Here is an 11,003-nt window from a genome sequence, read left to right on the forward strand (position 1 = left end):
AGCCCCCCTCCCCTTCACCCCGTGCGCCCCCTCCCATCTTAAAAAGCTCCACATTGTAACAGGAAAGAAGGGGAGGGGGGGGGGGCGCATGCGATTTACATTCTTATTATTTGTTTGTGTGTGCCCCCCCCCCCCCCCCTTATGCCCAGACTTGTGGTGTCACTTTCTGCATTGCAGAGCAAATCTATCAAGCATGGCCCATACCAATGGATAAAAAAAAAAAGAAAAGCTTCTTCTATGCGTGTGTTGGGAAGGGAATGAGAGGAGGAAAACTGCGCGCGCGCGCGCGTGTGTGTGCGGGGGAGGGGGGTCTGCCGCAGCCATGCCCAGAATTACATCAGATTGCATTGCTTAAAAATTAAATGCTTGTGGTGAGGGTGGAAATCAGTGAGTGAAGATGAGATGGCGTATGGGTAATGTCCTAACAGTTGCTTGGGAAACCGAAAATGAAGATAGTATCAATTAAAAAAAAAGGGCGCGCGCGAGCCATTTTATTCTTTTACATCTTGCAATATATTCAGGAGCTTTTTCTAATGAGGTGATGAAATGCTAACATGCGGCATGCTAACCAAAGTCAAACATTTTTTAAAGCAAATTATGTGAGCAAAGAAGGAAGGGAGGGAGGGATGAAGGCAATATGGACGAGTAAGTTGTGGGATGGTTTGAAGAAAACAACACAGAAAAGACGTGAAGGAAGCAATGTGTAAGAAATGGAGGAATCAAAGAAAAGAGTGGGTGCAAGGAAGAAGGGATGAAGGTGAGAATAACTGGAGGATGAAAGAAATGTGGGTGGCTTGAAGGAGGGATGAAATGTTAAGATGCATGAAAGAACGGTAGGAAGGAGGGCGCAAGAATGAGGGAAGGAAGTGAGGAATGATAGGAGGAATCAAAGAAGGGGAGGAAAGAAAAGAAATAGGAAAGAAGGAAACTTGGTTATGCGTGTTATGACTACCGGTGGCCACTGGGAGGTCGCTGTCGCTCGTGTAACGTCGAAAATGCGACAAATACGTCCGGCAGCAAACTACAGAAGAAGAACGAGCAGCTGGCAACAGCCGAAGGAAACGGACCGTCTCGTCTCGTCTCGTCTCGTCGTGTACGTGTTTATTTGGCCTATTTTTGCTCTTATTGCCATTATTTTCCTGCTCAAAGTTTGGCCTTTCAATTCGGTCGCTCACAAATTAGCCGTGAAGTGATTCAATGAAGAGAGATTGTCAACATGACCTGTATTCAGGATCGCCTTCAGTTATCCTCAAGTCTCCACGTCCAACCACAGTGACTTTGTACCATTTAAATACTGATAAACTGAGTGAACATCAAATTCAAATAGAACTCAACTGTCATTCAATGTGTGCACTCAGGAACAACGTGACATGACCTCGGCATCCCAGGCGAGGCAGAAACTCCAGGGCCTTGTGAACAAGAACATGAGGATCCGCATGACTGACGGCCGCACCTTGGTTGGCCTTTTCCTTTGCACGGACCGGGACTGTAACATCATCCTCGGCTCGGCCCAGGAGTTCCTCAAATCCAAAGGTGAGCGTGACGCCACGGGTCAAGTCAAGTCAATTCATCACTCTTATTTATTCATAGGTTGTGCCTTCTTGTTTTTACTTTTTGTCTTGTTTACTTGTTTGTATATTGTGGACTAAGTCTTGTCACCGTGGGATAGTGGGTAACGTCATTTCGATCTCTTTGTGTGTCTTGACATGTGAAGAAATTGACAATCAAGCCGACTTTTGACTTTTTGACTTTGAAGTAAGGCTGCCGGGCATTTGAATGATTTTTTTTTTTTCTTTGCTCTTCTTTTAAGATACTTTTTCCCAGGGGGAACCCCGAGTTCTTGGCCTGGCCATGATACCGGGTCACCATGTGGTGTCCATCGAGGCCGAAGCGGACATTCTGGACGACACGCGAGGCTTCGGAGTGAACCACTAGGGAATGGACTATGAAGAATGGACTTTTGTTTTGAAATGAAATCTAAATTATTCGCATTCTGCAAGTCTCGGAGGAAGAATTGTCAGGCGGTACATCTTTTACGCTGCCCTGTAATTGGGTGGCAACCAGTCCAGTCCAGTCCAGGGTGTAACCAAGCCATCTGGGATTGGCTTCAACTCGCTCTTTATATACGACACATACATCATGAAACTTTTCTTTTCTTTTAATGCAGTTGCGCTCTGCATCAGACTGACAACTGAAAATGCAAGGACACAAAACTCAATAAATAACAGGCTCTCTTCCGCAAATGACTTTTTTGGTTTTCCGATTGAAGTACAGCACTACCGTCAACTTTGAGGTTTTTCAGGTATTTCCGCCGCACAGCATACGCTTGGCAGTACTTTCAAGGCTGAGTCGTATTCCTAAGACTTACGGAGCTGTAGTTGAGAATATAGTGCTTCCGTTTTGGAAATAAAAGTGCAGATTTGGAAACACTCATTTCAGCAGTCAGTTGTCCATTTTGGACAATTGATGACATCAGTCTTTGAGCAAATTGGTTTAAAAAGAAAAAAGAATTCATGGTAATAATGGCACATGAAACAACCCAAAACCTGCGGACATTTTGTTCAGAAAGGAAAAGTCCTCACCGTGACGCGCCACAGAGTTGTCCCCTACTGGAACTTGAAGTGGAAGCTGCCTCCTGACTCAAAAGGGTTGAAGGGGAAAGGCCAGGCGTGGCCATTGTGTCCTCCGCCGCCGCCGCCATGCTGCTGCTGATTCTCCGGATCCAATGGATCCTCGCCGCTGTCAAATTTCTGCCTCATTTCTGAAAACAGGAGGATGGATCGTCTTTTTGAATTGCTTTGGAACAACAGTCATGCATCCCTGGTTCACGGTTCCAAGAGCACCCGGTGGCGATAGGCGAAAATCCGCAAAGTAGTGTCACCCTCTCCTCCTTTTTAACATGTGGACATTTTGCGTGTATCAATAAGTGCATATCTTTTTATTAGAACATTCTCGAATCGTTGCAAGCATGTAAATAAAATATTAACAGGATAAAAAATAACACCGAAAATAATGAATAAATATGATACGCGCGCGCGTGCGTGTTTGTGGATGTAACTAAAGTGTACATACTGTAAATATGTTTTTTTTTTTTTTTTTTCTTCCAATCTGCGATTGTGTGGCCACTCCCTGCCTGCTTTCTGCTGGTGTGCGTGCGGACAACTTTTGTGCCATAATTCCTCAATTGTGAATTTGTTTTTTTTTGTTGAAAAAGCTGCCATTGTGCGGGCGCTAGCTATTGTGCCATAATTCCTTCTTTTTTTTCCCCTTAGAAAAATCCACAATGGACGCGATCAATGAACCGCAAAGTATTCCAGTGAGGAATAGCGACCACTTAGGTGGATGCGAAAAAAAAAAAAGAACGCTGCCCTCGGTCGGTCACGCAGCCAAAGCGAGTTTACGGGGAATTATTCAAAGGGGTTTCCCCGACCTGGGTCGGTGAGGACTTCCTTGGCCGACGCAATGTCGATGAACTTCCTTTCGGCCTCCTTCTTCTCAGCCTCCGACTGGAAGTTGTCGGGGTGCCACTGCTGCGCCAGCTTCCTGTAGGCCTTGATGATCTCCTGCTTGCTGGCCGCCCTGAGAAGAGCGCCCAAAAAGTCAACGACCACCGCGTCGCTCTAAATGTGACATCCTCCTCTGCAATCAACTTTCATGTAAGGCTTTTTTTTTCCCCAGGCAGCTATAAAGCTGGCGTTTATTTCAAAGCAATGGCACGTTGAAAAATAAATCGATACCGTCCGACTCCGAGAATCTTGTAGTAGTCTCTCTTGCGGGAGATCTTGAGCAGCTTCCGGGCTCGCTCCAGCCCTTCTCGGATGTCGTCGCTGTCTCCGTCAAACTCCTGCGCCTCTTGGTAGTCCTCCACGGCTAGGGCGGATGTTCCGAGTGAACGACAGCGCCACCGTGCGGGCGGGGTAGGTCGCAGGCACGGCGGGGCGGGGTGGGGCCGGGCCGGGCGGGGCCTACCTTTCTCGTAGTCCTGGTTGAGGATGAAGGCCTCGGCGCGGTGGCGGAGGACTTTGGCGTCGCGAGGGTCCCTCCGGTGCGCCTCGGAGCACGTGTCGATGGCCTCCGTGGCCGACTTGGCCTGTGAAAGAGCACGCGGCTCAAACGGCGACGCTAATTTCGGACAAACGACGAGCAATCGCCGGCGAAATGTCGACGCGCATTGCGCCTATTGTCCACTTGGCCCCGTCCAAATCATTTCAAAGCAAGCAGTTTCTGATTTTGTGGGGTACACCTCCCCGCCGTTGACTTGCCAGTACTTGTGACCCAAAGGTGGCCACTCGTGTTGTCATATTTGATATTTCCACTCACGGCAACGGCGTTTGCTCACATATTCAAAGGAGCGATTTTGGCATCCATTCCTTCGCAACCGCCGGGTTGAAATGTGCTAACTTGCCTTTTCCGGTGAGCGCACTGCACTGGACCTTTTTCGCCCCTGGGCTGAAATGACACCACATTGTTTTCAAACTCTAAAGGGGGTCCATTCCACTCAACTCGATTCGATTGAATCGGGCTCAGCGATACATAGCCAAAGCCATGGTATCGGAATTTCCCGCAATTCAACTTTGATTGATTTCATTTCGCTCTGATCCGCCTCACCTTAAACCCGTTTAACGGAACGTTGTTGTTGTTGTTGTTTTACCTGATCCATTCATTAAAAGAAGGAAGGAGATTATAAAAAAAAAAAAAAAAACAATGAATCGCCACACAGAAAAACGGCAAGACGGTGTCCGACCTTGACGAGACAGAAGCAGATCCTCTCCTTGGCCAGGTTGGAGTATTGCGGCACGTGTGGCTCTGCCTTCATCACGCCCTCGTACTTTTCAATCGCCTCGCGGTACCTGGAGGCCGGCCAGCCAGCCAGCCAGCCAGCCAGCGGGCGGGCGGAGGTCAGAATAAAGCGGGGCCTCGGGCGCTGACCCGACAGCGGCAGGAGCCCCTCTCACGGTACCCCACCTTTCCGCCTGGACGAGCTCCTCGGCCGAGTCCAGTTGCTTGCTGAGCTTCTTGGCTTGCTTGTAGTGGGCCAGGCAATTCTTGTCGTCCTGGTCCAGCTTCAGACACTCTCGGACTTGGCTGCGGCGTGGGCAAGACGAGTGTGAGCGGGGCGGACGGAGGACAGGAACGGCGCGGCGCGGCGCGGTGCGGCACGGCGCGGCGCAGGAATCCTCCCTCGCTCACTTAAGAGACTCGTGGTGCTCCCCCAGGCTGTAATGCAGCAGGCTGAGCTTGAGGAAAGCGGCGCGGTTGTCGCTCCGCAGCCGGGTGGCCGGCGCCAGGTCCTGGATGGCCTTCTGCGGCTCCCCGGTGCGGAGGTAGCAGTCGGCGCGCAGCTCTCGCATCTCGGGATCCCAGGGCGAGATCTAGCCAGGAGGTGGGCCATCATTCCAACAAATCAACACTCAGCACCCGGATTCCGGCTTACCTCAAAGATTCGCTCCAGCACCGAGACGGCGGCGCCGTAGTTGCCCCGGTGGTACGCCGCCCGGGCGTCCTCCTGCAGCTCCTCCAGCTCTCGGGCTCTCGCCAGCTGCTCCCGTGCGTCGGCGTGCTCCGGAGTTGGCCGGAGCTGCCCGGCGGAAAAAAACAAACGATCGCTGCAACAGTCGCGTGGATTTGAGCGCGAGCAAAACCCCGCCTCTGCGCTCACCACCGCTTCAAAGTCTCGGCGGGCCTCCTGCGCGTGGCCTTGTTTCAGAAGGATGTTGCCCCTCTGCAGCCGGGCCTGGGGAAAGCACAGAAGGACGGCAAAGAAAATGAAAGTCGTGTGACACAAACAAAGCCAGCCCGTGCATGACATTCGTTGAGTTCCACTGATTTTTTTTTTCTCACAGCGAGGAAGTCAGGCTTGAGCTGGATGGCCCTGGTCAGGTCGGGGAGGGCCGATCGGGACTTGCCCATGGCCAGGAACACGGCGCCGCGTTTGTAGTACGTCAAGTAGTTTTTCGAATCCACTTCTAGACACATCGGGATATGCCGTCTGTAAATCTCACGTTCAAACTTCGAGAATCAAGTACATTCCACAGTGTTTCACATCGGCTGGCTTCATGGACAAGCCATATAAATTCACCTCAAATTCAACATGGCTCAAAACATTCTTAACATTTGCACATTCTTGAAGACATTGAATGAGTGATAAGGGGGAGCTTACCGACCTACAGCAGAGTGGTAATGGGACAAGGCTTCAGCCAGCTGACCAGCTGCCAAAAGTTTGCGACCCATCTCCAGGTGATGCTCAATCTCGCCGCGAGTTGCCCCCAAGACGCCTGGAAGACAAAGTCGTCGTCGTCGTCGTCTTTTGAGACAGAAAAAAAGGGGGGTCGCGGCACACACAATCCGACGACACTTACCGTCCAGCTGTAGGTCCAAAATGACACAGAGCAGGGACAAGGAGCACACGACTCCACCGAGTCCGGTCAAACGTCCCCAGTCCATACCGGGCAGTGGTTTAGTGACAAACGAAGAAGCACCTCAACGTCGAAGTCATTGAAAGGCCATTCTGCAGTTGAAGCCTTCTTTTAGCGAGACGAGCACGGTGCATTTACGGACCGGACCGGGCCGGGCCGTGCCGTGCCATGCCGTCCGTGTTGAAGTTCCGTGTAGAAAACATCGCTCGTGGATGAAAAGGTTCCCTCGGAAAAATTGGCGCGATTTTCCGCATGTACCACGAAAAAATAGTTTGAATATTAAAAAAATACTCATTTGTGGTGCTTTTCAACTGAAGCGAGGACAGAATTGGCTCACACACGCATGAAAAAGAAAACAAAGACATTTTTTTTCCACGTGGTATTGGGCGACCCCGCCCTCCACACATGATTGGTCCACGCGGCAGCACATCCGCGTCTGGTTCGAGACGCAGCCCCCGCTCATTGGACTACAGCTGCACGTGGCGGAAACAACGACGCACGCACGCACGCACGCACGCACGCACGCACGCACGCACGCCAAGAAATTGCGGCCCGAAGAAATTCAAGTATGCCGAGAAATGTAAACAATTTGATTGCTTCTCTACTTCAAAGTGTTCAACAATGCAACATTCCTTGTTGTTTCTTGTCACTGATACACTCGCTCTTATTTGTTGTGGTAAGACTCCAACGATAAAATGACTCAAAAGAGTGTTCATCATGTACGGTACACGTTTATTGCGCGTAATTGTAAAATATGTTGGAAAAAGTGCAAAAATCGAGATTCAAATCATAGTAATTGTATAGTACATGTGAATATTTGACATGAACAAACAATCGGGTACAAAATGTGGCAACAAAACAATGACGACCATATCATTATTGAGTACAAAAAGATTTCATTTAAACGTACGCATTTCGGCCATAAGTGCTGGCAGCCACACTTCTGGTCCGGGCCGGTCCCGAATAAACAGTACCCCTGCTTTGATGAGGCAAAGGGCTGCAGAATTCAGAAGGCGCATATCAATATGAAATAAGGTCACTTTTCGGTCGTGAAGCGAGACGCCGACACTTACTACTTTCCTTCCGAGCCCATCCGACAGGAGCACATTAAGCACGCCCCCCCGGCGATGGCGAGCACGGCCGAGCACCACCCGATGTACAGCCCCTCGCCGATTTCATACCTGCGACCACAGGGACACGAGGGTCAGGACGGGCGGCCGTGCGGGCGGGCGGGCGGCCGTGCTTCTCGTGTATGCCGCCTCCTTCTCACCTTGTACCCGGAAAAAATGGGTCGAAGAATTCCTGGGTGATGTTGAAGGCGTACCAGGACACTGCCACCATTGTGCACAAACCTATAAAAAATAAAGAAATAAATTCATCACTAACCTATTAAAAATAAACACAATCACTAACCTGTTAAAAATAACAAAACACAAATATCATTGGGCACAAACCTATGATTTTTTTTATATCACTAACCTATTAAAAATAAACATGTAATAAATTCATCACTAACCTATTAAAAATAATAAAACGCAAATATCATTCGCCAAACAGAAAATGCTGAGCAAAGTCCAAAACCTGACACACTTTCGAGAAAAACTGCATGATGGTACTTTTCCTATTTTGCCAATTTGATGACGCCCTTCCATATTTGTCAAACCCTTTTCAAAGTGAGCAAAATGTTCCTTTTAATCGTTTTCCCCTCTGATGATATTTCTAGCCCACAGCAATTGAGCATCAACTTGTAGTATTGGCACGCTATTTCAACAAGACAATGCCACCACTGTGCACAAAAGACAGCGGGTGTCAAACGGGTCCAAAGTCCGACAGGACAGAAAGAATGGATTTTTACAAGTCGTAAAACACGTCCTTTATTATCTTTAAGGTGCTTTATAGCGGACGTGCTCGATGATGCTGCTTTTCTTGGCCGCTCACCCTGTGGCGGTGATTCCAATTACTTTTCACGAGTCAAAAAAAGGTCGCCTCCAAGCACTTATCGGGATTGAAATATTAATTCCAAAATGAAACAAACAAACAAACAAACAAACAAAGACTAGCAAGCAAGAACGTAAATGATCTAAATGTAACAGGCACGTAGAAAATCCATCTAAAACAAAATGTGGCGGACGGCTGACGAACGCTTACAAAGGAGCCCTGGCACAAATTCGTCAAAGAATGAATCCACCTCGAAACCATTTTCGACACTTGCCAACAAAGCATTACCCTTGACATACGTAGGAGCACAATGACACACAAGACGACGGCCAAAGAACGTCTTTGTCTGAGCCGCCGTAGGTGTCAAACCCGAGGCACGGGGGCCAGATACGGCCCGCCAAGGCAAATTGTGGCTCGACTTCATGTGCCGGTACTAAAATTTGTTTTCGGATATTGCTCGCGATTTTTAGCACATTCATCTTTTTTCGAACATTTGAACAGCTTTGACCCGTGTCTGATTTCAAAGCTAGTTATTTATCCGTTTGTTGCGTCGCTTATACCGGATCATACCGGAATTAGGCGTTGACAGTCATAATGGCCCCCCAAAGAAAACTACGAGTACGGTCTCAACGCAGTTCCTCGGCGGCCCAGACATTTTTATTTCTCGTCGCAAACACGCACGCGCACGCCGATCTCATCAAGTTGGTGCTCAGCCACTGTCTCAAAGGTCGTCTCTTTGGCCAACCTTTTTCTTTTTTCTCTTAGCCCAACTCCTGGAACGATGCTATGCCCGGTGAGCAGCGCACAACTGACTGTTTTGTAGATCAGTCCATCCATTTGAATTTGTCAATATTCAGGATCAAACCCGGGTCAGGTCGGTCTCATTGCAATTTTGGTGCTGGGCGCACGCGTGGAGGGGCGCCCGCGTGGAGAGGCGCGGCGCTACCTTGCAGGATGAAAAGCACGCCGGCGGCGCCCGCGATCCGACCCTTGAGCACGTAGTTGTCGCTGGCCGCCTTGGAGCACTGCACGCCCACCAGGGCCGCCGCCAGGCCGAAGGCGCCCATCACCACCGACGTGATCATCAGGGCGCGGGACGCCTGGATGTAACCTGGTCGGTCGGGGCACAACGGATGCGTGGCCAGGTTACAAACAACAACAACAACAACAGAAGAAGAAAAAGAAGACGTAAGCGCCAGCTCGGCTCCCACTTGCCGTTCAACGCCAGCAGGGACGGGAATTCCCGGCAGTTGTGGACGCCCGTGGAGTCGGTGGCACAGGACATCCAGAGGTTCTCGTAGATGGTGGAGGTGGTGATGACGTTGCCGTCCACCGTGGACGTCTTCCAGTAGCGGTTGGGCAGCGCCACCCCGACCATCACCCAGCCCAGAAAGCCCAGAATCAGGGCCACCACTTCCACGGTCGGATCCATGCTTGTCTATCCCCGGCCCCACCCGCCCACCCTCAAGGTCAAAAAGCGGCGAGCAGGGAGCCACGCGGGTAAAGCAAATCAACGCATGGGCCGCGACGGCTCGAACGGGGGAGAAGCGCTGGCCAAATATGACGGCTTGCCAAAGACGTGGATTTTTATCACCTGCACTCTCCGCCCACTCGGACGCAGGCAGGCAGGCAGGCAGGCAGGCAGGCAGGCAGGCAGGCAGGCAGGCAGGCAGGCAGGCAGGCAGGCAGGCAGGCAGGCAGGCAGGCAGGCAGGCAGGCAGGCAGGCAGGCAGGCAGGCAGGCAGGCAGGCAGGCAGGCAGGCAGGCAGGCAGCCACGCACGCGTATCTGCTAGCGCTCAACACCCCGAAACATAGCAGGTGTTTATCAGCTCATGCAGAGTCCAATGGTCACACGAGCATCAAGCTTTATGCCCTCAATGCGTGGTGGGAGGACGGGAAAAGGGTGAACAATAATCATCGCGATAAAGCAGGAAGACCAAATCATGGAGTCTAATTCAAACGTGTAAAGCAGAACAATGAGAACCAACATCTGGCTTTTTAGGTGTCAAAGTCGAGGCCCCGGGGGGCAGATACGGCCCGCCCGCCATATCGTGTGATGTGCCCCGCCAAGACAAACTGACTTTGTGTCATGGCTAAAATGACTAATTGTCTTCACTTTCTCAAAATAGAGACTTTGCTAGCAAGTTTTTTTTTTTTTTTATGACCATTTATTCTTTTCAAATATTGAAATAGTTTTTACTCGTCTCTGACCAGAAGGCTAGTATGTATTTAGAAGACATTGACAGTCGTAACGGCCCTCCGAAGGAAACTACGACTACGATGCGGCCCGCCGCGAAAATGACTTTGACACCGCTGCGGGTTTTTTTCCCAGCTGCAACGAAGACAGACGAATACGGGGCGGCGAGCGTCTCAGAGACGATTTGAGGCGTGTCCGTACAATTCCAGGTCGATTCAATTGCACATTGAGTAATGGCTTCTGTTCATCAAACCATCAACTGCGTTGCGTCATTGCGTATTGCTCCGTTATTGCCAATGGAAAAAAAGGAGGCACGCAAGGTCATTGGAGTCGTCCGAATCATTTTTTCCCTTTTTTCCAACCACTCACGACTTGCTCGATCGTTCCGCCCAAAAAAAAAAGAAAAAAAAAAGAAAGAAAGAAAACACATCAGGGCACAAAGCGTCGTCGC

General features: G+C 50.1%; 3 protein-coding genes across 5 annotated transcripts in view; 1 reads left to right on the top strand and 2 right to left on the bottom strand.

Moving 5' to 3' along the window:
* The first annotated feature begins 926 nt into the window (after positions 1–926).
* On the top strand, positions 927–2,243 carry naa38 (N-alpha-acetyltransferase 38, NatC auxiliary subunit). The gene is made up of 3 exons (XM_088387948.1): positions 927–1,093; positions 1,359–1,533; positions 1,811–2,243. Exons 2-3 carry the CDS (start codon positions 1,371–1,373, stop codon positions 1,933–1,935), a joined length of 288 nt encoding a protein of 95 aa, XP_088244074.1. The 5' UTR covers positions 927–1,093; positions 1,359–1,370; the 3' UTR covers positions 1,936–2,243.
* dnajc3b (DnaJ (Hsp40) homolog, subfamily C, member 3b) lies at positions 2,143–6,799 on the bottom strand. Of its 3 annotated transcripts, none has more exons than XM_088387849.1 (12): positions 6,360–6,798; positions 6,165–6,275; positions 5,842–5,966; positions 5,660–5,734; positions 5,435–5,578; positions 5,191–5,372; positions 4,966–5,085; positions 4,745–4,850; positions 3,970–4,090; positions 3,738–3,870; positions 3,431–3,579; positions 2,143–2,761 (listed from the first exon to the last, which is right to left on the bottom strand). In XM_088387849.1, the coding sequence occupies exons 1-12, from the start codon at positions 6,442–6,444 to the stop codon at positions 2,607–2,609; spliced, it is 1,506 nt and encodes a 501-aa protein (XP_088243975.1). In that variant the 5' UTR covers positions 6,445–6,798; the 3' UTR covers positions 2,143–2,606. The 3 variants fall into 3 exon arrangements, with proteins under 3 accessions (XP_088243975.1, XP_088243983.1, XP_088243971.1); XM_088387857.1 differs by having other exon boundaries at positions 6,161–6,275; positions 6,360–6,378; XM_088387845.1 differs by having other exon boundaries at positions 5,435–5,734; positions 6,360–6,799.
* Positions 6,800–7,127: 328 nt separating this feature from the next.
* The window catches only part of cldn15a (claudin 15a), a 4,576-nt gene continuing 700 nt past the window's right edge, over positions 7,128–11,003 (bottom strand). Inside the window, exons 1-5 of the mRNA XM_088370107.1 lie at positions 9,570–11,003; positions 9,301–9,465; positions 7,687–7,768; positions 7,490–7,597; positions 7,128–7,413 (exon numbers count right to left, since the gene is read on the bottom strand). The exon at positions 9,570–11,003 is cut by the window's right edge and continues 700 nt beyond it. Of these exons, the coding sequence (XP_088226233.1) occupies positions 7,317–7,413; positions 7,490–7,597; positions 7,687–7,768; positions 9,301–9,465; positions 9,570–9,786 (669 nt within the window). The 5' untranslated portion in view covers positions 9,787–11,003 and the 3' untranslated portion in view covers positions 7,128–7,316. The remainder of the gene's footprint in view (positions 7,414–7,489; positions 7,598–7,686; positions 7,769–9,300; positions 9,466–9,569) is intronic.

Source organism: Syngnathus floridae, chromosome 1 (genome assembly GCF_059516105.1).
Source record: "Syngnathus floridae isolate MCC-2025c chromosome 1, RoL_Sflo_1.0, whole genome shotgun sequence".
NCBI classification, from domain to species: domain Eukaryota; kingdom Metazoa; phylum Chordata; class Actinopteri; order Syngnathiformes; family Syngnathidae; genus Syngnathus; species Syngnathus floridae.